This window comes from Zingiber officinale, chromosome 6A (genome assembly GCF_018446385.1).
Source record: "Zingiber officinale cultivar Zhangliang chromosome 6A, Zo_v1.1, whole genome shotgun sequence".
Classification (NCBI taxonomy): domain Eukaryota; kingdom Viridiplantae; phylum Streptophyta; class Magnoliopsida; order Zingiberales; family Zingiberaceae; genus Zingiber; species Zingiber officinale.
Genome location: NC_055997.1, coordinates 144,931,247 through 144,957,910, shown reverse-complemented (window position 1 = coordinate 144,957,910; position 26,664 = coordinate 144,931,247). Strand labels below are relative to the sequence as shown.

General features: G+C 41.1%; 6 protein-coding genes across 13 annotated transcripts; 4 read left to right on the top strand and 2 right to left on the bottom strand.

The window, feature by feature from the left end:
• Positions 1-2,968: 2,968 nt before the first annotated feature.
• LOC121998493 (zinc finger CCCH domain-containing protein 40-like) lies at positions 2,969-8,053 on the bottom strand. The gene is made up of 5 exons (XM_042553440.1): positions 7,878-8,053; positions 6,778-7,047; positions 5,098-5,321; positions 3,336-4,157; positions 2,969-3,246 (listed from the first exon to the last, which is right to left on the bottom strand). Coding segments are annotated over exons 1-5 (1,422 nt in total). The 5' UTR covers positions 7,983-8,053; the 3' UTR covers positions 2,969-3,245.
• Positions 8,054-8,336: 283 nt separating this feature from the next.
• On the top strand, positions 8,337-11,864 carry LOC121998492 (30S ribosomal protein S16-2, chloroplastic/mitochondrial-like). Of its 3 annotated transcripts, none has more exons than XM_042553438.1 (5): positions 8,337-8,432; positions 8,523-8,577; positions 9,527-9,685; positions 10,235-10,280; positions 11,380-11,864. In XM_042553438.1, exons 3-5 carry the CDS (start codon positions 9,553-9,555, stop codon positions 11,612-11,614), a joined length of 414 nt encoding a protein of 137 aa, XP_042409372.1. In that variant the 5' UTR covers positions 8,337-8,432; positions 8,523-8,577; positions 9,527-9,552; the 3' UTR covers positions 11,615-11,864. The 3 variants fall into 3 exon arrangements, with proteins under 3 accessions (XP_042409372.1, XP_042409371.1, XP_042409373.1); XM_042553439.1 differs by having other exon boundaries at positions 8,364-8,437; XM_042553437.1 differs by having other exon boundaries at positions 8,348-8,577.
• A 737-nt stretch (positions 11,865-12,601) lies between these two features.
• On the top strand, positions 12,602-14,124 carry LOC121994538 (pathogenesis-related thaumatin-like protein 3.5). Its single transcript, XM_042548536.1, has 3 exons — positions 12,602-13,338; positions 13,428-13,689; positions 13,763-14,124. Exons 1-3 carry the CDS (start codon positions 12,711-12,713, stop codon positions 13,950-13,952), a joined length of 1,080 nt encoding a protein of 359 aa, XP_042404470.1. The 5' UTR covers positions 12,602-12,710; the 3' UTR covers positions 13,953-14,124.
• Positions 14,125-14,274: 150 nt separating this feature from the next.
• On the top strand, positions 14,275-17,473 carry LOC121998491. 3 transcript variants are annotated; one of them, XR_006116526.1, is made up of 5 exons: positions 14,275-15,048; positions 15,417-15,824; positions 16,251-16,444; positions 16,610-16,797; positions 16,982-17,473. XR_006116526.1 is itself a non-coding variant. In XM_042553435.1 (4 exons), exons 1-4 carry the CDS (start codon positions 14,619-14,621, stop codon positions 17,225-17,227), a joined length of 1,278 nt encoding a protein of 425 aa, XP_042409369.1. In that variant the 5' UTR covers positions 14,275-14,618; the 3' UTR covers positions 17,228-17,473. The 3 variants fall into 3 exon arrangements, 2 of the variants coding, with proteins under 2 accessions (XP_042409369.1, XP_042409370.1); XM_042553435.1 differs by lacking the exon at positions 16,610-16,797; XM_042553436.1 differs by having other exon boundaries at positions 16,610-17,473.
• Positions 17,474-17,732: 259 nt separating this feature from the next.
• LOC121998489 (splicing factor 3B subunit 1-like) lies at positions 17,733-23,323 on the bottom strand. Of its 4 annotated transcripts, none has more exons than XM_042553431.1 (4): positions 23,188-23,323; positions 19,225-23,103; positions 18,183-18,263; positions 17,733-17,979 (listed from the first exon to the last, which is right to left on the bottom strand). In XM_042553431.1, the coding sequence occupies exon 2, from the start codon at positions 23,091-23,093 to the stop codon at positions 19,281-19,283; it is 3,813 nt and encodes a 1,270-aa protein (XP_042409365.1). In that variant the 5' UTR covers positions 23,094-23,103; positions 23,188-23,323; the 3' UTR covers positions 17,733-17,979; positions 18,183-18,263; positions 19,225-19,280. The 4 variants fall into 4 exon arrangements, with proteins under 4 accessions (XP_042409365.1, XP_042409364.1, XP_042409367.1 ...); XM_042553430.1 differs by having other exon boundaries at positions 19,229-23,103; XM_042553433.1 differs by lacking the exon at positions 18,183-18,263.
• Positions 23,324-23,444: 121 nt separating this feature from the next.
• On the top strand, positions 23,445-24,883 carry LOC121998490. Its single transcript, XM_042553434.1, has 3 exons — positions 23,445-23,666; positions 24,073-24,334; positions 24,445-24,883. Exons 1-3 carry the CDS (start codon positions 23,583-23,585, stop codon positions 24,726-24,728), a joined length of 630 nt encoding a protein of 209 aa, XP_042409368.1. The 5' UTR covers positions 23,445-23,582; the 3' UTR covers positions 24,729-24,883.
• Positions 24,884-26,664: the final 1,781 nt, after the last annotated feature.

Below are 26,664 nucleotides of genomic sequence, written 5' to 3'. Positions count from 1 at the left end.
TTGTGGTACCATAACTCTAAGGGTGTGTTTGGTTCAAGTTATCATTTATAACTTTGGTTATGTAATTACTTGGTAATCACATAACTAAGGTTATAGGGAATAAAATATAACCTAATGTTGTTTGGTTCAATTCTAAGTAATGTAACACAGACTTGTTTGTTTGGAGGTTCTAATGTATAACCTAATTTAGTATTTACGGTATTATCCTTTGTTCCATCTAAGATATTTTATAACTAAATCAATTTAATATTTGATTATTTTTTAAAATAAATTAAATTAATAATATTAATATTTAATAATATAAATAAATAAAATTAGATAATATTTTTAAATAATTTATTAAAGTTAATAATGAAGTTTTACCTATAATTTGTTTTAATTTAATAAAGTTTTAATTAAAATAGTAACATTTAAATTAAAATACTAAAGTAAAAAAAAAACGTATCAGAGAAGAGTAAAGTCGGTTCTTCTCCCTCGCGTTGCCCACCACTGCAAGTCACCTTCGTTGCCCACCGCCCGCCTGTCTCCCGTTGCCTGCCGCCCACCGTTGACCTCCCGCCGACCTTCTCCTGTCAACCTCCATCTACCGATCTGCTGACCGCTGCCAGCCGCCTGTTGCCGCCATCGATCTGCTGCCACCTCCGACGACGTCGACCACTGCCCACCGATTGTCGCTAGCCGCCTGTTGCCGCCATCCAACCATCTGTTGCCACCTCCGACAACACCGACCATTGCCCACCGACCGCCGCTTGACGCCTGTTGCTGCAGCCTACCGCCACCTTCGTGCTCTGGTCATATCACTTTGAGGATAATTTCGGAACAAAAATATCATAACCTCATGAATTGAGAAAAACCAAGGTAACCGAAGGTATTTCTATTCCGGGTTGGATGCCTCAATTGATGACGTGTGTTGACGTTTCGGAATCGAGGAAAACTTAGGAATCCAAAAAAACCTTGAACCAAATATGGTTATCGTGAATAATTATATACAGATAACCAAGGTTATCCATGATAACTTCGAACCAAACGCACCCTAAGGATATCAGAATAAATTAAGAAATACAGTTTATAATCTAATATTATTTGGTAATTATTGATTATCATCTGAAAATTAGAGTTAGATTGTTGTATGTTTGAGAAATTAATAAAGCATCATCGTGTCGTTATATCATTGACTACAATTATAGATTTACAAAAATTAGCATAAACTCAAAAGACTTATCAAAATTAATAGGGTTAACAAATAATAAATAAAAGGAAAATTTGTCTACTTTAAACTCAGTGTTCGTCTCTAAGCAAGAACACAAACTCCATCTCACAATCATGGCGAAATCATTCCACAATCTCCTCCTCCCTCATTATCTTCACGTCCCATCTTAATAAACGCATCTCCATTCCACTTCTCAGCACAGAAGCCGAGGCCTCTGCCTTCCTTCCCCCTCTCATTCATTGCATCTCTTTCATTTCTTAATGCTTAATGTTTGTTTCCTTCGAAATAAACAGCTCGCCGAGGGGAAAGAAAGAATGATGACTGGCGGTGGCGGTGGAGGAGGCTGCGCAGGAATTAAAGGTGGGGATGGATTTGTACTGGAAAAACAACAGGGGAAGCTTTAGGCCATTGATGATGCTGCCTTTTTGCTGCAACATGAGCATTTATTATATCTGTATATTCAATGTTGTATCCTCATCAAAACCCGGTCGATCAGGTTTAAGTTTCTCTTGCTTGTAAGTTTTACTTTCTGATTCAGAGTTCTTAAAAGACACAAAAACAAAAGAAAAAAGTTTGGTTCGATAGAAACAAGATAAATATATATTTTTAATTTGTTAAGAGATAAATTTAAACTATTAAATTTTAAGTTCATCAAAAGAGCTGGCGCCCTTATCATTAGTTTCTATTCTGCTAACAAGGAGCTAATTAAAGAGCAGCATCAGTTATTCAATTGTTGAAAATTTTGGTAATTATCACTAATATTATGCACGAGTGCTAATTAAACTTCAATGAAAAGAAGAAAAGGGACACAGAATTATCATCTTAAGGAATATGCACAACTGCAAGAAAAGAAAAGGACAATAAAAGGGTGATAATTAAACTTCAATATAACCAGAGAAAGAGAGAGAGAAAAAGAAAAGAAAACAAACATAGAATTTCAGCATCCTTCGTGTCCTCTGTTCCATCAAAAGTGGCTTCCTTGATCAATTATGTAATGGATTGGGACCAGTAGGCACCATTCTCTTCTCCTCCTCAACACCCAAGCTCCCATTAACACTTTTTTCTCCCTGAAGAATTCCACAAGCATGGATTACCACTCTTTTCTCTGTTTTCAGTCTCTCTCCGTCCACTGCATGCCTCTGCTTCAGTCCTCCAATCCCTCGACTTAAGACACCAGAAACAACAAACAATAGTAAGAATGAAACCAAAGCTGCTGCAGATCTCCTCCTCCTCATTTCCTGTTACTGAGTAAAACAGAGGAAGGTTGTTGAGGAACCGGGAAAGAAGAAAGGGAGAAGAAGAGGAAGGAGAAGAAGAGGGGAAAAACTGAAAAGAAAGCATGAATAGAAAGGAGTCAAAGAGGAGCAATAAGTGAGGTTCCTCGTAGAGGCAATATTTGTGCTACGCGATGCATACTTTTCCATCGTCCTCGATCAGTGACTCCACCAAACAGCATTAATGAACCTTCAATTCTGCAGCAGAGAAGGGAGAGAGAAGAGAACAAGAGGAGGAGACAAAGCCTGGTCTGGGATCTAAGCGATAGGATAGAAGTCGGAGAGAGACAAGAGTAGGGTTCAAATTCCATTCCATTCCTTCGATTCAATTCTTCCTCTACACCTGCGGGTTTTTGTGTGGGTGGAGTGGTGTTGGCTTCCTTCTGCAGGTACTTTGCTTTTCTGCTCTTTAATTGAATAATAATAATGCACAGGTTGTTGGCAACAAGAACAGAGACATTAATAGTTAGTAAAAGAATATGAATAATAAAGAAACGACAATAAATATATTTGATGTTAACATGATCTGCAAAGACTGGGCGCTGTTGCAAACGGGACCGGTTGAACACTTCAGTTTCATGTGAAAAAAATACATCCATATACTTGGCACATCCACTTTGTTACTAGAATATGAAAGGACGCAATAGATTGGTACTGAAAGATTACAACAAAAACTAAACAGTTCTTCGCTTGCAGCTATGGTACGTAAACAAAGTCCAACGGATCCTTAATGGTCATGAACGAATTCCAAGCTGCCCAGGCCTGCCAGCCAAAATGAGTTTCATAATACATACTTAGCCATAGTGATTTAGAAAAATACCGTTGCAATTTTTATGAGGATGACAAACTACTATGGTCCAGGTGGGCCTTGAGGATACTGCTGTCCTGCGGATGGCAGTGGCGGCGCTGGTGGCCGTGAAGCCGCTGTCATTGGTGGGTAAGGTGCATATTGCTGCTGCTGCTGCTGCTGCTGGTAATTTGGTGGCGGCGCCATGTAGCCGTATGGTGGGTAATGGGGTGGGAAATGCCCTTGTTGATGTGAAGGAACCATGGGATAAGCGTGTCCCTGATGAATAGGAGGTCGCTGCTCCGATCCACCCTTGTTATCGCCTCCCTCCTGTGAGGGGATTACAGCACCCATCCTCTGAGGATCCATGGAAGGGTAGAACAACCGTGTAGCTTGCGGTGGTGCAGGAATGTTGAAATAGTTAGGTGGCGGCTGCATATGATTCTCAGTTCCAGGCGGAAGAGGCTGCAGGTTGCTCTGTTGCTGAGATATAACGGACCTTGGAAGCATCCCTGCATGAAATGCAACTCCTTGCCTTGCAGCATCATCATCCGATGCTTCTCCCTCTGGTTTTGGGGCCTGAGGCCGCCCCCACATAAGCTTCAGTCGAACACCTTTAATGACCAGCTTGTTGGCGAGCTCCTCTGCAGCTCTTTCAGCTGCTTCCCTTGTGGTGTAAGTTACAAATGCACATGCTCTCTGAAGCACCATCCTAATGGATTCTATCTCACCATGGGCATAGAAGTTATCCCTCAGATCCTGTTCGGAGACTCGGGCATCAAGTCCACCGACATAAAGGGTCTTTATACTTTCATCATCAGGAGGATTTAGAGAGGGCATCTCCCCAGCCTTGTTTAGAAGTTTCATAGCAACAGGATCATTCACTCTGAAGAAAAGACCATCATTAGTTCTTAGACTCCATTAAAAAATAGCAACAGGGTCATTCACCTTATATAATAATAAAGAAAAAATTGAGCCAAATAAACAGAATTCAACACAATATTGCCAGAAGCAATTTGCAGAATACGAGATAATTTTACATCCTACAAACTCCAGAAATAATGTTATATATTTTTTTTCACTTCAATTAAAAAATTGAAATTCAAAACCATCCCTTCCCAAAGAAACCATAAGTAAACTTATTAATTCATATTCAAAAAATTCTTCACATGGTCATTCTTCTAGATCAGACTTATTTTGACAAATGATGCAATTATACAAACAAGGTATTAATGAAGGTGATGATAAACAAAAGCAACCAGAGAACTTGTTTTTCTAGATGAAATGTCCCAAACCGGATTTAACCATGATACATCTACTACAACCAAACTGGTTTGGCCTCTAGTTCTCGAGCTAACCGATTGAGCCAGAAGACTTGGTTCAGTTTTAAAAAACACCAGTTAGAACCAAATAGTGAAATGGACTTTATTTCCAATGCAGAAGCAAATAAGCCAAAGGAACTAGATATGCATTGGATTTTGGAAGCAACTAAGCAAAAGGAACTCGATATGCATTTGACTAGAATAGTCAGTGAGGATGACATACAGAAATGATTCAATTTCAGTATTTGATGTGCATTATGATTTGTGTAACAATACCAATATGGACTTTCAGAGATTGAGAAGCCAAACTCCTGGATCCATACCCCATGTCTCAGATACCAAGTAACCTATTGTCCACTATGTCATTACTATCTATACTGGAATAGATTAACTAGTTTCAAACCTAAAAAAGTTATATATGGATTTCCAAATTAAAAATTTCATCTCTTTTGCTTCACAAAATATAGTGTATGTTACAAATGAAAATTTAGCCATCATACGTACCCATAATATCTATCTTTTATGTTTTGTTGAGCTAATTCACCGGTTTCAGGCATTTCATGTCGGTATGGACATTCAGCACCACGAGTACATTCTCCACGCATATAGAAACTACAAACATGGGCTCGATTTCTTTTGTAATATGGAGTTGTCCTTTGAAGTTTTAGAATAGTATCATTTGGATGCATTTTACCATATGACGAATCATAATCTATGCCAGCTCTGGCCTGAAACAAATAAAATGTAAAGGCGTTAAGACACGAAAATAAAAAAATATAAAGAGCAAAAAACTCAAGCTGGCTCAATGCTAAAAAAAACAGGAAAATAAAAAAAATATAAAGAGCAAAAAACTCAAGCTGGCTCAATGCTAAAAAAAACAAAACCAAACAACAGCTAGACTCAGACAATCAGCAAAATTTGCCGCAAGCCAAGCCAGTATATTATTTATTGCTTGTTCAACATTGATCAAGGATGGTGAATTGTACACAAGCATATATCATTAGGTATCCCAGTCCAGCAGATAACCAACACTAAGATAAGAAAAAATTTCAGCGCTCCCCAAAACAGACTGCTTAAAAAATATTATCCTCTTCCCACCATCCATCCTCTGCTGAAGTTCTTCTTACATTTTAACATTTATATTTATTAGATTACAGTTTAATGTCTCACTAAAAATTGCACCTTTAGGCTTTTAGCTGCACCAGAACCGATTCTCTTTTAACCCAAGAATGAAGTGGTGTCTTTCTTAATTGGACTGATTTGTAGTACCAAAATTGCAATCACTACCGTTGATAAGCACATAATTCAGCAGGTGTCTCAATTTGGTTTAAAACAATACAAACTTGAATTTATTTCTAGTTAACTTGCACAATCCTAACCTAACCTCTATATAAACTATAAAAACAGAATGTTGAAGTTTCATCCTCTATTGCCACATCAACTATCTTATGGCAATCTTAAAAATTTTAAATGAATTCTAGAAAACCTATTAAATAACAGTGAATCTATTAACATCACAGAACTGTTCCCTCCATATTTTAAGTACGCAGCTGCTCCCTCTATACTTTAAGAATGTCGTTGTCATGACTAAACATTAATTTGAAAATTGAATGGAAGAAATGCAGCTGGGTTTTATTTTCCATGTACTCTTTGAATTTCCCTCCTCTCAGTTTAAATAGAATGTAGATGCAATTTATGAGCAGCAATGGATCTCACTGTTGGAGAGACTCTGAGAGAGCCAGCGAGCACCTGGAGGATATTTCAACATGGACAAAGATGGTGGCAGCACAACAATCAAAAAGGTTTCTCAGATACACTTTCTTAAGCAAGTGCCAGATTATCAATACAACTGGGTTCGTCTATACAATTAAATTGTTGATAAGAGATCAAACACAAATTTCCTTTTGTGTCATAACAAGTAATAGGTCAATCGTCACTAATCTCTGTTAACCTTACTGTTGAACAAGCCAAATGTCGACTATGGTAAAGAAAAACAACTGCTAAGAAAAGTGTGAAGGCAAGTAAACAATTCTGACAAAGCACATTCATGACCAAAATATATAGTCTAATGTAATCAAATAAACCGAAAGAGAAAAACATAAGTGGAATACAGCCAGCAGAAATCTAATCTAATGGTAGATGCAAATAGAAAAACTACAAAGATGAGCTTTTAATGGAGCATACCTTGCGATCATGTTCTTCAGCAAAGTACTCTCTATTCACATCACTCTTTGGAATGGCATCATTAGAGTTGATAGCAAGTGCGGTGTCCCGAGCCTGAACTGGCAACCCATATTCGAGATCTAGAATGCATACCTGACAGACATTCTTCAGCTTACAGCAAGTCTGACAAATTTCAGTTTTCTTGTATCTTGCATCTCGTCCTGGCCTCCATCTGAAGACAGTAAATGGCCGCTTACAGATCTTGCATTCCTTGTCATAATCAGCCTTTGTCTGCAAAATCACAATGAAGCAAACATTTATTAGGTTACTTCTAGATCATCCAATGGACACTAAAACAAGAACATGAAATTCAATATCAGCTGCACAGTACTGGAACAACTAAGTTAATCTGATCTGTTCCAAACATTAATATATATTTATCAAAGGCTCCAAAATGTGAATCCTAGCACATGCTAGTCTTCCATGCATTGGTTATTGCCTCCTCTTTAAGTTATCGATATAAAGATAATGATTTCCTGATAAACACTTATAACTAACTAAAATCCAAGAAAGACAGGTTCGGCTAGTAAAGTTTTGGTTTTGAGAAAACACACACAAAACGCTGTCCTTATCCTAGAAGTTATCAGTGACAGTACTAAGATGGTATATGATGCCGAACTAAATGCTTAAAATGAATTATGAGCCTCAATCCAAGCAGCAATTGACAGATCCAAACGCTACTCAAGAAACAATATCACGTGTTCCCCTAAACGAAACCCTAGATCACACCAAGGAGAAGCTCAAAATCAGTCTGACGGCCAGTAGACCTTGTTAGCGTTTCGATCCATCATATGGATCTGCTTGGCTACCCTTCAGAGCACCAAAGCTCTTGCGCCCCAAAAAACCTAAATCCAATAGTATGCCCAGTGCGACCAAATCAAGCCTTCCAAACGCAGATTTTTTTTTTTTCCGCTAACTCAGGTCTTCCTCCCGGCATGTAAAATCCAAAGACGCAGCATAACATCACAATAACCTGCGACGCTCTGCCATAATTTCAGTTCGATGCTTCCGACCAAATACATCGAATTCCTACACAGAGATAGATAAAGATCGAAGAGTACCATTCGAATGTAAGGGTTGTCACCGAGGCAGGACTCGCAGATGATGGGGAAATCGGAACGTTCCCATCCATCGGCCTGGGCGTCCCGCAGCAGCCGGTGCGCCATGGAGATCGATTCGGACGACGAGGCAGCCAAAGAGAGTGACGCAGGCCAGCGGATGCCCTTAAAAACCCTTTTAATAATAGCACAACTTAACACCGCTTAACATATTTTCCCCATCTTCTCCTTATAAAAATTCTCACAGTTTTTTTTTTTTAAAATAAATATAATAAACGGCCTTTTTAATAAAAAATCTCCAATTATAAAGATTTAACAATTTACAATATTTTTTAAATAAAATTATTTTTTTAATTGTGTTTTTTTAAGTCTAGTGGCACATCAAATACGGGCTTAATTATGGGCAGATTGTTTGGGCTTTGGCCACATATATGGGCTGAAGATTAGGGCTTTGGGGACGTTTTGGTTGGTCATCGGCGTATCACATCGCAATTGCAAACTGCAGTTGCGGCTCAGGTTCCCTATCGAACCGGAGGCAGAGGCGGAAGAGGCGTTGCGGTTTGGTCTTCCTCCGCACAGATTGTTCTCCGCAGCTTTGTCAGGCTTGGAGTATCACCAGCTCATCTTCTTCTTCTTTTTTGCTGTTAGGGGGAGTGCTGGGATTGTTGCAGGACTACTGCAGAAGACGAAATAGCTTCTTCCGGTTTTCTGTCCTCTCTCTCTTTTACTCGCTTGCCCAAAGTGTCTGTTTTTTTTTGTTCAAACAAGTTAGTCCTGAAAATTTCCGGATCTCTCTGGTGTAAAATTTTCGTCGCTTCCTGCTTATTTTGTTCTTCTCTTTGATTTTGGTGGGGTTTCGATACTGCATCTCATCATGCCAAAGTTCAGATGGCGCCCGTTCATCATCTTCTTATATGTTGAATCGTAGAAATTGGAATGCATATTTAATGATGTTATCTTGTGCAACTTTCATTGAATACAAATCCTAAAGCCTGTTTTTTATTTGAACATTCGTTGTGGCTATCTCTAAGCTTTTGTCTGCTAGGCTAGGCTCGCAGCTTCTTTTCTTCTACTGATTTAAAATTAGATGTTGCAGTCACTGAAAGCGATTGTCATCTATAATTTTCTAACATTTTAATATTTCTTATTTTCTCAAATTTTGATAATTAAAGTTGTTCTTTTCCGAATACACTTATAAATTTAAATTAACCACAATTTATAGTGTCGGATGGTTTCACAGATTCTTTTGCATGAAGAATTTGTTCGAATCCTTCAACCCTTAACTTATGGGTGCTCAAGCTAAACAGTAGTAGCCTAGTTGATTGTTCTTGCTTTGTGTTATGAGATCATTTTATGGAAGAAAAAACTATATTTACACCATTATCATGACTGCTAAGCTGTATGTTTATTGTTAAATATAATTGGGCCTTAGTTCTATCAACTTCTTTAATAGGTAAAGGTTGGTAATTTTTTTATGGAGGTTGTAAGCTACTTTGTTTGCATGCCATCTTCTTCATAGTCATCCTTGTCATGCCAGATTAGCAAGTAGCAGTGCATGTATTGGTGTATAATAAGGAATTTCTGTTTCTAGATGTTTACAGTTTCTTAGCCTTCGTCATTTTGGCTATTAACTGAGATCTTAATCTCTGTAGGTAGTTTGTGTTTAAGTTAGAAAAAGATGGTTGTCAGAATCCGTCTTGCCAGGTTTGGCTGTAAGAACAGGCCTTTCTATCGAATTGTGGCTGCAGACAGTCGCTTTAAGAGAGATGGGAGACATCTTGAAATTTTGGGCTATTACAACCCTTTGCCAGGTCGGTGGGTATTTACTATATATATACGAATTGCTCAATTATCAATGTAATTTAGGCTTTCTTGTTCTTAATTTGGTTTTAGAACCATCCCAGTTGGTTCAAATTCAGCTGTTGAAGTTTCTTGTTAGACGAGGTCGCAGGTCTGATGTAATGTCGTGGCTCCTCCCTTTTGCTTCCAGCCACTTTTATCTCTTTCTATTCTCCACCACAAAAGAAGGTCACAGGTCTTGCAGTTGCGCTATAGTCACAGGACGAGTAGGCTTTCTTAGTTGCACTGCACCTTGTTAATGTCTTCTTTGCAATCTAGAAGTCCACACCTCCTCTCCCTTCTACCATCAATGCCCTCCTATCTCTTTGCCTTCAGAACAGTGGTCTTGAATAGCTCAGGCCACATATGCAGTTGCTTCGGCAGATTTGGAAGGGGACCACATAGCAGGCCCTAAGTGATTTATTTTAATTAGCCAGCTTATGCTTATTTTTGTACCTCTTTTTTGTGTTATTTTTTTTTGGCCTTCTAGCTATCTTACTGGCTCTGAATATGTTTAACAGGGCAAGATGGTGGAAAGAGGATGGGAGTGAATTTTGACAAAGTGAAGTAAGTGATCATTTAATTATCCAGTCTTTTCTTCTGTAATGTATTTTTGGACCAAGTATCTTCATATCTTTGAATGGTCCACGGTGTGATGACATTTGTATGTATAACACTATAACTCCTTTATTCTATTTTACTTCACAGATGCCATCTTTGGTGAACTAAATAATCTATTAAAATGATTTATCCAATGTTTTTGCAACCTTACATTTAAAGCCTATTTTAGAAGTCTTTACCTGTGTTGGGGTTTTTTGTTACATCTGGTAGCGTTTATGTATTCCTGCAGTTGATTTCTCATAGAGTATATGGTAATTCTTTGTAGTCCAATTCGATCTGAGGGTATGTGAACTTTGAGTAGGGGAAGAGGGGAAAGAAAGGAACAGTGGTGAGGAAGAGTGGGAGAGGTAAAGGAGAGTTTTTTTCTTCTGTTTTATCTACTTGAAATGAGAGAAAAGGAGCAATAACATAGCCAAACTAGGCCTTCGAATTTGCCATTCCTATGAAGTGCAGGGTTAAATCACTCTTTTCAACACTTTTCCTCTCCTCTTGTGACCACTTTTGGAATGATCAAATGTGGAGAAAAGAGCTTCAAAGTGTTTTTTTCACCCCTTTTCCTTCTACTGAAGTAAACATTGGAATTTTGCTTCTTTGCTATTTGTTTCTTTTTATTTGGGTTCCTTTCCCCTCAAGTAGATGTGCTGAATAGCTGTTTGCTTCATTTCCTTTGTGCACTACTCTGTAGGTGCAATTTTGTTATACTAAATTACTTCAGAGCAGAGTTCCTTTCAGAATTTAGTGACCTAACATCGATGGGGCATGCCATTGTTTCTGTCAACTGCGGCACTTGTATTATTTCCTGCCAAATGCTAGATTAACATATTTCGCCATTATTTGAATTTTCAAAGAAAAATTTCTATTAGTTTATCTGCAATGTGTTTTTAGAGCCAGTTAAAGTTTTCTGATGCGAATCAGTTTATGGCCCACCGGTCTTCATCATTTTATTAATTGGTTTGAAATGCAAATTTCTACATGTTCTTGCTTAAAACAGTAAGGCATCTTTTTTCAAACTGATTTCTTTGATCTCTTTCCTCTGTTTGTTTAGGTATTGGTTATCCGTTGGTGCACAACCTTCAGACCCAGTCCAAAGAATACTCTTTCGAGTGGGGATCCTACCACCACCAGCAATGCTTGCTATGGCTCGTAAAGGAGGGCCGCGTGATACCCGACCCATTGATCCAATGAGCGGCCGATATCTCACTCCTGAAGATTCTGAAACAATTCAACCAGATGACAGTGACACTGAAGAGAATGAGTCGGCGGATAAGGGAAATGCATAATTGTTTGTCAGCGAAGATGAAGATAATGCTAGTGCCCCATCGGAATGCTTTCAGAAGCCCCATGCCGTCTCACCTTTCTTGAAGCACAGATGCAACAAGGCTCGAAAGCCAAAACATAGATCAATTCCTTTCTTGATAGCTTATTCATGCAACAGTGACATGTTTGTGTGCTTTTGCTACAAACCTACAAACTACCTTTTGCTTTTGATCATGCAATCCTACATGCAATATTATGTTTCTTGATGCTCAATGATGACATATTCAAGTGATCAGATTTTGTTCTTTAGATCTGAAAAGGATGTCTTTTGCAACCTTACAAGCTTAATACTATTGCCAAGAGATGCCTTACTGATACATTCTATTGGATAAGAACTTGGGCTGCGTTTGGTAGCCTGTAATCTACCTTGTAATGTAATCCAGATTACATTACAAAGTCGATTATTTTGTTTGGTTTGATTTAAAAGTTGTAATGTAATATAATCTGGATTACAAAAGGTAGTGAAGATTTGTAATCTGGATTACAAAGTAAATGCTATGTAATTCGATTACATTACGAGGTCATTGTTTCATCAAAGTTTAAAGGTCGTCGGCCGTCGCCGGTCGTCGGCCGCCGCCGGCCGCCGCCGGCCGCCGCTGTCGTCGGCCGACCGCGGCCGCCGATCGCTGGCCGTTGGTTGCCGATGGCTACCGCAAACTCTGGCAGAGGTGTGACGACCGCCGATAAATGTCACAGGATATTTTTGTCATTTTATAATAATATGAATTACATTCCTTATAAAAAATAATGGACACCAAACAAAAGAATGTAATCACCTTTGTAATCAAAGATTACATACATTACATTACCAAACGTAGTAAATTACACCTAACCAAACGTAACCTTGGTGCTTTGCCTCCAAATCGTAGACTAAAGGGTGTTGGCGTGCTCCTCAAGTCGTCTTAAACAATGGTAAAAGAAAAACAAACTAGTAGCTGATGCATCTAATAGCAGATTATCCATCGATGGAAGGATCAAATTCTTCTAAGCACACCCAAGGTATTGCTTCCAATCAAGGGCACCCAGATCGGGCAAAATGCTAAACTTTCTCCTCCTCTCATGTGCCAAAGGATCGCCCAAAGCAATCTCAAAAAGCCTTGCTCTGTTCTTCCCATCCTCCTCTCTCCGATTTGCAGTTCCCAGCATTTAAAACTTGTTCCATCCCATCCCAATGCCGCCCCCTTTCTTTCACCCATGGAATCATCAGCCGCCTGCAAGGTGCTCGCCGTAATGCCTGTGCTAACTCTCCTCTTCCGGCTCTCATCGAGCGCCTGTAGCTTCACCGTCCTCAACAACTGTCCTCACACGATCTGGCCGGGGACATTGGCCGGCGCCGGCACGCCGGAACTCCCGACGACCGGGTTCCGGCTCGACTCGGGGCAGACTGCGCGGATACGCGCGGGGCCGGGGTGGTCGGGGCGGATATGGGCGAGGACGGGGTGCCAGTTCGACGACACCGGAAACGGCACGTGCCTGACCGGGGACTGCGGCGGCCAGATGGAGTGCCGCGGTGCCGGGCCCGTGCCGCCGGTGACGTTGTTCGAGATCACGCTCGGCAACGGGCTCGACGACGACGACTTCTACGACGTGAGCCTCGTCGACGGGTACAATTTGCCCGTCGTGGCCGCGCCGAGGGTGCTGCATGGGGCATGCAACGCCACGGGATGCCTGGCCGATCTCAACGCCGGTAACAAGAACATTCCAACTCGATTCGCTAAATCCACCCGAACCAAACATCAACAAAATCCGTCCCCCTCCTTTGGAATTGGCTTTCAGGGTGTCCAAAGGAGCTTCAAGTGGACGGAGGCGGCGGCGGCGGAGTGGTGGCGTGCAAGAGCGCATGCGAGGCATTCGGGCTGGACGAGTACTGCTGCCGCGGCGAGTTCGCCAATGCCAACACCTGCAAACCCTCGCCCTACTCGAGCATCTTCAAAGCCGCATGCCCGAGGGCCTATAGCTACGCGTTTGACGACGGCACAAGCACCTCCACCTGCAAGGCTTACGACTACACCATCATCTTCTGCCCGGACCTCAACAGGTCGCTCACTTCTCTCCCTTCAGTTCAATTTCTAGCAACGTTAATTCTGAACTAAAATGAATCTACTGTGCAGATTGAGGAGCTCGCACAATTACTATCAGGGAGGAAAAGGAGCTGGCGGCGGTGATGAAGCTGAAGAACCTGACGAGAACACACCATCATCCTGTGCCAGCAACTTATCGTCTCATCTCCTCTTCCTTCCCCTGTTCTTTCTTCTCAGGGAGTATGAACTCCACTGGCATCATCAACAAATTTGGAATTGAAGAACATGATTCGAGCAATCAGACAAAGATGAGATGAAACTGGTGGGCAAGGATTTTGCTCTCTCAGATGATAAAGATTTAGAATGTAGGATGAATTGGGAAGAGATGTTTGAAAGATTTCCCTGTGACCATGATTATTATTATTATTATTAAATAGATATTTTAAAAATTAGTTTAAAATTTTAAAAATAGCGTTGACTGAGAGAAGCCATTAAAGACCATTCCGTTTGGTTCTTCCTCGCTTTCGAAATCCGCGCTCGTCGGCTTTATTCCTAAATAAAAAAATATAGAAAAAGAAAATAAAACCCCTCCGCTCCTTTAATCGGCGGTGTATCCAAAGCGTACGGTTATTGGTCCTCTCTCCTCACCTCCGCGTGCCGGAGCGGCTCGCCATTCCATCGCTGCCTCCTCCTCCTCCTCAAATGCCGTGGATCTAGACTTCGTAGCACTCGTCAATCTCAACCTCTGCGATCTCGCCGCCGATCCTGCTGTCGCTGGCGACCACCGCCTCATCTTGCTGCTGTCGCTGTCTGTTTTTTTTTTTTTTGAATATTCTCTTTAGAAGTTTTTTTAGTGTTTTCCGGGAGAAAAGAAGGGATCTTGTTGGGTTGTAGTTTCGGAAGCTATTTTCTTTTGACGATCTTCCGTCTTCTTGAGGGGGATTCAATGGAATTCCTTAAAGCGAGAAGATTTTCCATTCCTCGCTTTGGTAAGCTCACGGGGAGAGAAGATCCGGATCACGAGTGTGATCGGTCGTCGGAGTCAAAAGAAGAGACGTTGGACGCAATGCCGAAGCTTACCTCTGCCGCTGGTCCTGCTTGGGACGGGGACGAGGGTGAGGACGACGATGATTTCATCACGAATGAGGTGAAGCGGCGGCTGGAGCAGCTGAGGAAGAACAGCTTCTTGGTTCTTATACCGGAAGAAGAGTGCCCGGAGGAAGAGGAAGAAGAGGAGGAGAGTAGCTCGAGTGGGTGGAGGGAGTCGGACATGGGTGATGCTTATCCAAACTATGGGTTTGATAAAATGCACGATGAGTACACTCAAAGGATGCTGTTCTTCGACAAATGCATCACCGAACATCTCAAAGAAGCTGGTATGGCATTAGCTAATGCTGAATTGACTCTGGATTCTTACACTCTCTAGACTAAATTTTAATGTTATTTTGCAAGATCTACTTCTATCCGATTGGTTGATCATATAATTGAGCTCATTCACTTGTTCCAACAGACCATATTCACCATGAATATTCAATGTGGAACTTAATAAAACTTTGAACCTTAAACTCAGTTTACGTTTTTTGTAGATATCAAATTTTGTAGTTAAATTTGATTTGATAAATCTTTAAGTAGCTGTTATTGGTTTCCATCGATATACAATCACATATTATGATGACACTTCGATGCTGTTGTGAATTTCTCTACATTTACATTGAACTATGTCTATAAATACATGTTGTTTCAGAATCTTTGGGCATGCCAAACCAGTCTCGAAGACCTACGTCAAAGGAAATAGCTTTGGGCCTCCGCAACATCTCCTTAAAGAGGCAAGATGAACATAGAAAGGAATGTGAGTACCTGCAGCAACTGGATCAAGACGATCCGTGCCAAAATTTAGAAGCTGCCTATGTTGCTCAAGTCTCTTTAAGTTGGGAAGCACTTCATTGTCAGTACTTGCAACTCAACCAGAGGATATTGATGCAGTCTGAGCATTTTGGCTCCTATGGCTATGCAGCACAAGCATTTCAGCAGTTCCAGGTATTATTGCAGAGATTTGTTGAGAATGAGCCTTTCGACCAAGGATCCAGGGTGGATATTTATGCCAACTCTCGGAGTCTGCAATCTAAGTTTCTTCAAGTCCCAAATTTCCTAGGTAACACATAACTGATGATCAAAGTATTTTATGCCTTTTTCTATTAAAGTCATCACTTATGTGATCTGCTTTGCTAGTTCAGTGACAAATACTATATGCATGACTTACCATGGTTAGTTCAGTCAGGCAATGTAGCTCGTCAGAAGATTTATTTTCATTCCACTGTTTTATTACGACATCAGATTTATTTACATTTGCCCTTCTATTTTGTTAAGTTGCATCCATATTTCTCTGATTCACTTAGCTGGATGAGTATCAGCTAGCAAACTTCATAAAATTATCCTCGACTTGAGTAGTTTAGTGTCAAAGTTGTATAATAGGGGGCTTTTGCTATTTATTGTGTTTTCATAATATAAAGAACATCACCTGAAATCGCAAATCAAACTGTAAGCTTTTCTATTTACTGGTTTTTTCTTTTTTTTCCAGGTTTGGAAAAGAAAGAAAATGTGGATGATTATTTGGATGAGCCAGTTCTGGCTACCGAACTCATTAAGATAATTGGGGATTCAATCTTAACATTCCTCCACTTCCTGAATATAGACAAGAAAAAAACTAGTAGTTTCTTTTGGGCTCATAGCCCTCGAGGCTCCCTTCAACAAGTTCGAGCCTCACTTGAAAAGGTATGCCAGATGAGGAAGATTCTTTAGCGAAAAAAACCCTGAACTATTGAACTTTTCAAGTGCAAAATGTCAGCGATCATGTTTTCTTTTTAGCCTCTGTACTACTAATTCATAAAAAAGCATTTTAGCATGCCTATCTACCTCTAATGCTTCCATTCGTCTCAGTTGCTGATCAAGTAGAGGCTCTCCATGATGCATTCTGAGTTTGCCAGCTCCAAGTATATTAGTAGAGTTTTTTCCCCAACAAATCAAGTCGTAGAACATGAATTGCCTTCCACATCTACAATTTGCATGTGTGATAGCATATGCTATATGCTATGTCACCATGGTTTATTTTAATTCTCAAGTTACATGTATGCCATTCTTCGCAAACTAAAACTCTCTTTTGGCTTTTTGGCATATTTTTGTATTTGTATGCCACCATATTTAGTTATGGTAGATTAAGAAGCTGGGATCTCCAAACATCCATCTAATCTCATGTATCCTTCTCGATTGAGCTGCATACAGTAATTTGGTAAACGACTCCTGTCAATGCAGAAGGAGATGAAAGTAAAGGAGCTGTTTAAAAGGAAGGGAGCATGGAAGAAGAAAGCTTGGCCCTCGAGCAAGGAACAAGTGGAGTTGCTATTCGCGCTAATAGACATCAAAGTCATATCAAGGGTTCTCAGGATGGTGCATCTCAGCAAGGAGCAGCTGTTATGGTGCGAAGAAAAGATGAGCAAGCTTGTTCTTTCAGACAATAAATTATGCAGAGATGTTTCTCCACTCCTCTTTCCATGTTGACTGATGAACACTTAGATTTTCTTTTCTTCTCTGGATCTCTGTTGAGAGTATGAACTATCGCTACCTGACCTTTACTATGTACAGGTAGACGATGTCTACTACTGAAGTAGCATCTCTCTCAATTGTCGATATTGTATGAGATGCTCATTCCTCTGTACTTGCTTACCAAGTTTAAGAGATTGTAGGTACCACATGCTATTCTAAGTGGTTGATTGGCAGCTCAAATCTAGTTCAAATGTTTTGATATATATGTTTGCACGCTGTTGTAACCTTCATTTGATTTGCTTTATTTGTAGGGTACACGGGAGAAAGAACTTTTAATATACAAGCTACACTCTTCAAAGTTTTGAAGATAAAAAGTTTAGCCTGTCGGTTTTCATGCTTTTACGACAAGCTAAACATATAATTAAAGATGTTAATCGCAAAGCTTATCTTGCTGGTGAAAGTAATCAGTACAGATGAAGCTAGCGAAATTTCACTAAGATCCATACAAAACAAATTCAGGTAATCGAAACTACATGTTTACTGTAATAATAATATAGAATTTACTTCAAACAGGCAATAGCTGATAAGCAAAGTTTGGTCTGGAAATCTTCTTTCACGTACAAGTTTACTCTCTTGAAAAATGACAAAAATACACATCATAGCAATATTACTGGTGCGTCAAAAAGTCGAAATAGTATGACTAAAATGTACTCGTTAGTCATGAGTTCTTTCCTCCAGTCACAAGCTCTTGAAGGCAGTTTAGCGTCCTACAAAGGTGAAAATTAGGAGGTTAGTATAATCTCAAATACACTATGCAAGAAAACAATAAAAAAAGGACAATACTCAGATGAAAACAATGCTATTAACCCCTTAGCACAGAAAGAAGACCCAACAATGACAAGCACTTAGATGAACAAATAAAAGGATTAGGATTCGAATCTCAATAGAGATGAATATTCTGAAGATCAACCTTAATGTGCATAAACAATGCTCCCGATTTACTTGATAAGTGACCGTCTAGCTCCAGATTAATTGGGAGGAGCCCAAACACCTAGATTATAAAATAAAAAAAATAAAGAAAACGACAATACCATTAAAAATTATTAGACATGATATCAATAACTATCAATATTAGAAATATAGCATAACATTAAAATATTAGACATGATAATAACATTAATTAAAAACATTAGATCATACTGACATATGAGAGAGATCATAAATATATTGTGTCATGCATAGTTAATAATCTGATAATATAATACAAAGTTCCATCATTCTTAGAGATTTTTCAAATTCCTTTTCGTTCCCATTCATTAAATAAACTTGTTTTGAATTTCAGTCCCCTCCAATCCTACTGATCCAAAAAAACAGATATTGGAAGGTTCAATATCAACACTGATATGGACATCCATGATATGACATTGGAATGTTCAATATCAATACTGCTATGGGCAGCCATGATATGATCCTCAATTAATCCATTTTTCAATAATATACAAACAGTATAAAACACAGATCTTGGTAAAATGTTAACTGGTGTTAAAGGACAGTAGCATAGAACAAAACAAAAATTATTCAAAAACCTCATAAATTTATGTCCAATGATTATAAAGCATAAACTTCTTAAGAAAATATCCATCTATACACCACAATCAATGAATGACATCAACAAAGACCACGATCAGGTGGCTAAGGAAGAAAATAAAAATAAAAATAAAAATAAAAATAAATCTATCCTTGGTTGACAAGAACAAATAATTTGCCAAATAGGAACACCCCAAAGCACCTAGTTATAAAGAGACATCAAAACTAGAAATTATGTTGTAAGCTAGTATGCCAGTCTGTACATAAAGCATGTTTTTAATTGGAAAATGAAGCAATAACAAAAAAAGAAGTTACTTTCTAGCATTACCTTCAAATGATGCAGCAACATGAGAAACATAATTGTAGAATTTATAATTCAGAAATATAATTATTAGAAAGGACCAAATGAGAAACAAGTTACAAACCTACATGATCACAAATCAGCAGCAGCAGACCATAGGCACACGGATGTAGATATCATTCAGACAAACATTGCAAGTTCGGGTCGGCTATACAAATTATTTCCGTCATCTTCTAGTGTGGGATAAGCAGCTACTAAAGCATCTTGGGATCCAATGTAAAGTGAATTGTAGATTTTCCAGTAGACCTCCCTAACTTTCCTTGCAGGGTGAAATAAGCCCTGAAGGCAATAATTCAGAATAACAGCTGCACCAAGTGCAACTCTCATCCCTTCAACAGCTTCCATTACAGCATTAATAACATGAGGAGAAGTCTCAAAAATGTTGGGCCAGACATAATTAAGCAAATGAACAAGTGCATCCTCACAACCCAAACCAGCAACTCCCAAAGCCATGTGCTTAACAGCAGATGCAGCAGTCTGACGATGAACCAGATCCCTGTCCATCAAAGCATCCTCCAACAGTGGTGTAACAGCATATATATAGTCTTTACCCATCTCACCTATGTACTCAAAGAGGAATGAGAGAGATTTAAGAACACCATTCTGTACATTCAACTCAGGAACACGGTACTCATTCATAAGAGCTGGCAGAACAGTAAAAGGAGAGCATGTTTCAGCAACTATCGCAATAGCCACGGTAGTGCATACACGATTTTGACGCTCTTGCACTTTCAAATTGTTCAAAAGTGTTGCAAGAACATCTTGTGGCCCAATAGCCTTGGCAATATAACCAAAAGTGTTAACAGTAGCTCTTCTGATCCCCTTCTTGTGAGCCTTCAACATCTCAAGAAGCTCAAAACAAATCCTCATCCACTCCCTAGCTGGCACAAATTCTGCTCCTCGATCTGCAATTCTGCCAACAAGGTCAATGCAATTCTCCTGCACCTTCTCATGTCTGTTCTTCAAGATTGGTGTCAGACGAGGAAGTAGATCCTTAATAGGTGGTGTCATCTTAGTCATACCAATGACATTGACTATAGCTTTAAGTGCTCCCAGGATGGAACCTAAGACTTCAGGGTATTCTTCTCCCAGATACTCATACAGGACAACACCCAGATGACCCATCAGTTGCTCTTCCTTGCACTGCTTCATGATAATGGCAATCCGTGATATCAGGTCTGCAGCTTGCTGCCTAACTTTGGCACTCTTGTTGTTCAAACGCCACTTGATGGTACCACAAATCTGGGGAAGATAAGGCTTGACCTTCTGGCCTAAAGCATTAACCACTGCACCAAATCCATTAAGCATAACATTTGCATCATCACTCGTCTGCTCCTGGAAGGCATACAAGATCCCATCTATAAGAAGTTCTTCTAATCTAGCATCAATATCTGATGCTCCTAGGTTAGCCACCACCTTTTCAATTGTCTCCATCACCATGCGCCTATAAGGTTCACTCTCATCTTTGAGATCCTCCACTATCCTTCCTACAATATCTGCCACACCAACCTTATTTGCAATTTCTACAGTTGTCTCCACAAGCTGCTTGTAGTTCCTGCGGTCAAGTGCCATCCTCCTAACCCAGAAATTCCTGAAAAACTCAGGAAGAATATCATTGCGGATATAGTCAGCCTCTACCCCTTCTGTACTGACACACTGCTTGACAACTTTTAGCACAATCTTCTTCATTTCTTCATCAGGTGATTGGAACTCACGGATAAGGATAATCATGACTTCTTTAGTATAGTAACTTGCATAAACAGCATCCATCAGAGGGATAATAAAACCAATTGCCTTCAGGAAGGCAGCAAGAACCTTTCCACGATGAGATCTGATACCCTTCCATAAAGGTTTCAACACTGAATCAAAGCTTTCAATACCATATGGAGCAGATGCTTCTGCAAGTGCTGCTAGCGACAAGGCAGTAATGGTTCTCACTTTTTGGTTCTCATCACTAAGACCATGCTCTATAATTTCCACTAGAGACCTAAGATGTGGCAACACAGCACATCCCATGAGAATAGCAATCTGCTGGACAATCTTAATCCCAGTGTGCCGTGCTTGCCAAGATTTCTTACTCTGACAAACAGCCTTCAGAAATGGTAACAAAGCAGGAATTCCCAAAGCAGACGCCACCACACTGAAAGCTCGTGCTGTTGTATTCCTCACATACTCATCAATGTTATCAATATCAGGCCTCATGGCAGCAATCATAGTTGCAAGACCAGCTGCTTTACTGAGGTTGGAGATTATCTCTCTTCCTTCAGCACGGGCATAATAATCCTCATCAATTAGAAGAGGCTCTATAACCACAAGAATCTTATGAACAAAGGGCCTGACCAGCTCATCCAACTTATATAGAACCCTGTCAATAACTTTTACCAAAAGATGGCGCTCTTGATCTTCAAGAGTTGGCTGCATGAGCAAAGGCAGGATCTTGTTGAACAGTGGACCAGCTCCAAACTCTCTGGCCTTATCCGTAAGTTGTCGCAAGGCTGTTTTCCTCTGTGGTGGAGTACCATTCTTCACCTTCAGCAATAGCTTCATGATCTTTCTTTCCTTCTGCTCTTCAGGAGAAAGCTGTTCCTCCTCTTCTTCATTCAGTAGAGCCCCAAAGTATTGGTAATCCTCTTGTTTCATGAACGGCAAACCCCCAGGTGCCTCCTTTGGGACATCAAACTGTTGCCCACGGTTCTCTTCTGGTATTGAATAAAGTGGCGTACCCATTGGAGTAGGAGTAGCTAAGAGCTTCCTTGCGGGAGTCCTGATGGGAACATAGGATGCAGGCGGATTCAATATCTTGTACCCTTCCTGTGGGAACATAGCATCCAGCTCCTCATCTGTCAACGGTCTATTTCTCTCTTCAATGTCCCTTTCCCACCGCAACAGATTAAACTGTTCCGGAGTCATGGCACCTCGAAGGTTTATTGCACCAGGAGTCGGAGTCGCAAGATCAACACCGCCAACAGGAGTAACACCAGGGGTGAAAGCAGCAGCAGGAGTCGCAGCGCCCGGTAATGGTGTGGCACTGCCCATCGTAGCAGGAGTCTCATCCCATCTTGATCTTTGGCGCTTAGGCGTTGGTGTTGCAAGCCCAGAAAGCTTGGGGGTAGCATCCCATGTCATACCAGCTGGCGTAGCACCAGGGGTGACACCACCTGCGGTAGGAGTTGCATCAGCGTCAGCAAGTCTCCCGGGTGTAGGAGTTTCATCCCATCTGTTTCTGCGAGAGACGGAGGGTGTCGCATCTGCAACCCTCCCTGGTGTCGGTGTTGCATCCCACCGCCCGATCCCAGGGGTGGAATCGGGAGCATCCCAATCCGAAGACACCGAGCTGGGCTTTGCCTTCTTAACCGGGCCGTCATCAGGCTCCTGCGACTGGTCCCACCTGTTCCTCCTCTTTTGCGCTGCAGGGGCTGGCTCAGCAGCAGCCTTGCTCTTCTCCTCCTCCTTCTTCTTAGCTATCTCCTTCAAAATATCCTCCTTCTGACGCTGCAAGGCCTGTTCCCTCATCACGTCAGCATATGTCCTAACCGCAGGGTCCGGCGTAGCTTCCCCAGAAGCAAACGGATCGTTCCTATCAGGCGAAATGATCCTCTGAAGTCTCCGGCGCCGGTAGTCATCCTCCCGGTCGATGATCCTCTGGGGCTTCTTAAATCCAGAATCCTCGTCGCCATCTGCCCCTGCCCTGGGGATCTCCTTAAGAGACTTAGGGCCGGTGTAAGAGGCCATCCGACGGGCTAGCTCGCGGCTGTCACCGTCCTGCTCCTCCTCATCGTCGTTAACAGCGATAGAGCGCTCGTAGCCCTCGAAACGGTCAGGACCCGCACCATAAAGGTCGGCGTCGAAGGTGACGGAGGTGAGCATGGCGACATCTTCCATCTTCCGTCGTTCCTCTTGAGCCTTAGCGATCTCCGCATCCAAGTTATCCATCGTCGTCCACCTGCCAACGACACACAGCGAAATCAAGATCGAGGCCTAGAGATCGAGAGGAATCTAGGGGGGATCGGGAGACGAAATGACGCACCTTGGGACGCTAGGGTTTTGGATTGATAAGAAGCCGCGATTTGGGGACTTCCGCGAGACCAACCAACCGCAATCAGGTACGAATCTGAATCGATTTATGTTGTATTTAAATTATTTAATCCATAACGATTTGCTGAAGCCCAGGCCCATTTCAACAAACCGAATCCTCTACGGAGTTCTGGAGCTTTCCGGAGATCATTCGAAGGGCCCACCACCGATCCGCCCATCGCTCTTATATTCCATTTATGGCGGGGGAAGCCTCCGTGTCACTGGCCCTGCGTTGAAGCGGCGAGAGAGTGAGCGTTTTTTTGGGGAGTTTGATTGGGTTGGCTTCGGCTCCGGAAGATTAGGATTTCGACGGAGATCGGAAGCGAGGAGGAGCGCCGGTGCGGCAAGATGAAGCGCAAGGAGTTGGAGGAGGGGTGCGACGAGTTTATGGATTTCTCGCTTTCGTCACCGGCGAGGAAGATACGAAGATTGGTGAGGAAGCTGCTCTCCCTGAATTCTGATTTATGGTTTCCCCCTTCTTTGTCGACGCTTGTTTCTTAGTGGCGATTGACCTCGAATTTGTGACATTTTGATGCGGATTTTGAAGAGCTTTTGCGCGTTGCAGTCCCTGTCTTCCAATTCGGTGCTTCCCAATGTCGCCCTTTCTCGAAAGAATGACTGTTTAGTGTTTAGAGTATAAATCCGTCGTAAGAATCTCAACTCTTGCTTAACAAGAAGTAAAAAATGCAGGGAGAAATTTCTCGATTTCTCTGACGTTTGATCGACACTGAGATAAATACTGGATTTCAAATTGTCTAAAACGTAGATGTGCATCTTAAGTTCTTCTTATCAATTTTTTTTTTCAAGTTCTCAATCTTTCCCCTATACTTTTCCGCAGGATGCCAGTGAGTTGCCACCGACCATGGGATTGGTTGAGACAGCATCCGCCATGACGTTCGATGACCCTGTTTCTTGTGTTAGCGATATTGTCATGCCGAGTTGGGAATCTGTTCACGAGGACAACTCACCTCCATATCCTTCCTACAACGAGGAGAGAGCTATCGTTCTTTACAAGCCTGTGGAATCACCACTATTCATGTCCCCTGGTTCAACAGATCTTTCTCTTCGTGTCGCCTCGCACTTCATTCCCTGTCTCAAAAGTAATCGCTCAGAATCATCCATTCCTTTTTTACATCCGCTCTTTCACCAGGAAAGAATCGAGTTTTCTTTCTTTCAGAAAAAGTCTCCTCTAACAGATGCATTTTCGCAGATCATGTATTGAATACGGGGAACCAGAGGCTTCATGCGGAGGAAGAGGAGACAGAAGCTGACTCCAGCTCTTTAGCTATTGTTCCATGGGCGCCATCCCAAGCTGCCATGGCTTTCAGTGAGTTCGCACATGAGCCGATGGAGGCTGAAGACGCCGAAGTCACGTCCATGCAAGTCGAGGATACGAGGCAAGCAACTGGATACAGTGAGGGAGGGGAAGGTTTCCAACAGGTGCCTCAGCACTGCATGACCCCTCAGCTCCTTCCTAGTCTGTTTACATGTTAGTTTCTTGGTCAATTTTCTGCCTCTCATTGAATCGCGAGGCTGTCACTGTTCATCAATTCCCTGCCTTTGTGCTAGAATTCATGTGTACTCAGTCAGAGTTATCTTAGTACACAGAGTTATCTTAAAGGAAAGAAAAAACAAATCGATTTTTCGTTTCTCAGTTGTATTAGGTAAATTAAGGCTATTTTATTCCTATAAATGGGAATTTAGGGTTAAGGCACAAGAGAATAGTTGCTTTAACTGCAAATATGGAACTTGGCGCCTCTTGTTAATCAGCCTTTAGAGCAAATCAAGATAGATGATCTGATTATAGTAGATAAGGCACAAGAGTTAACAAAGTCAAACCAGTTTGAAATTTATGTATATAAGTAACTGTCGTGGAGTTGAGGTGAAAAATAAAGAACTAGCTAAAATGCTCTTATAAAAATGGAAATTGGGATTTCGTACTAAGACAAACAGACTAAGATGGATAGATGAATTGTGAAATCAGGGTGTACAAATTAAGAATAAGACAAAATTAACCATCTTATTCGATAAAAAAAAAACAAGAAATTGTAGAAATACAGAATATAAAATCTTATATAACTAAACTCAGAAATCCTAAATCATAAATATATAAATAGAAAAAGAAAATTATTCTAAAAGATATGATCATGTCGAGAATATGAGAAGACGGAACTATCAACGTGACGTGTTTGGAATGTTGACCGCATCTCTATGATTCGGATGGTGAGCTGTCTTCTGTGTTGACCAAGTCATCAAAAATCTTCTAGTCAACAGTACCTGCGGTCAGCGACCGAGTTGCTTCGGTTCCTGGTACCTCGATATTCGAGATGGATCTCATGAATATATATAAGCAATAAAATAATAGTAGAACAATGAAATGAATAAAAGAATGAGTACCATGACGTACCTTGGTCCCGCAGGAGGGGGTCGCCCTTTGGTGGACTGATGAATTGGTTGTAATGTTTGGCCCGTCGCAATGGGCAGAGATGATAAGCTGTCCAAAGTTAGCTTCCTTTAATATGAAATATAATGATGAATAGGAATATCATATATAAAAAGGGTGTTGGGGTTGCAAGGTTGTAAACATAGTCCCACATTGAAAACACATGGAAAAGATCATGGGTTTATAAGAGAAAGATATCTTCATTGGCATGAGACCTTTTGGGTAGAGCCCAAGAGCAAAACCATGAGGGCTTAGGCCCAAAGTGGACAATATCATGTCATTGTGGAGATATTTAAATTCTTTTCGATCCTAACAATTGATATCAGAGCCTGAACTGCCAGAAGGTTTAACCACCGACTGTGCACAAGAGCTATGGTCTGATTGAACCATGTGAGTACAATATTGACCTCGAACAAAGAAAGTGGGGGCTCCTATGTTCGGATCAAGAGGACCAGACACCAGGTAGGAAGTCCTAGTAGGTCGGGTGGACCGAGGGGCAGGAAGTCCTAGTTGCGGCTAGGCAAGGAAGTCCTAGTAGGTCAGGTAGACCGAGGGGCAGGAAGACCTGGTGGGTCGAGGATCGGGCGTGGGAAGCCCATGGTCCTTTGTTTGAGGGGGGATTGTTGGGGTTGCAAGGTTGCAAACATAGTCCCACATTGAAAACACATGGAAAAGATCATGGGTTTATAAGAGAAAGATATCTTCATTGGCATGAGGCCTTTTGGGTAGAGCCCAAGAGCAAAACCATGAGGGAACAAATCCACCATTCCACAATCAACGATGAGGTAATGAAAGTATTTGAATTCTCATTACCTAATGACATTCTATGTAAGATAGGTGGATACAACAATGCCAAGGAGTTGTGGAACAACTTGGCCAAGCTCCATGAGGGAAGCTCCATTTCAAGTCATGAAGAGGAGTCAAGTGAGCCAAGTAGCTCACATCATGGAGGAGAGGAATTAGAAGTTGAGGGCTACTCAACATCTA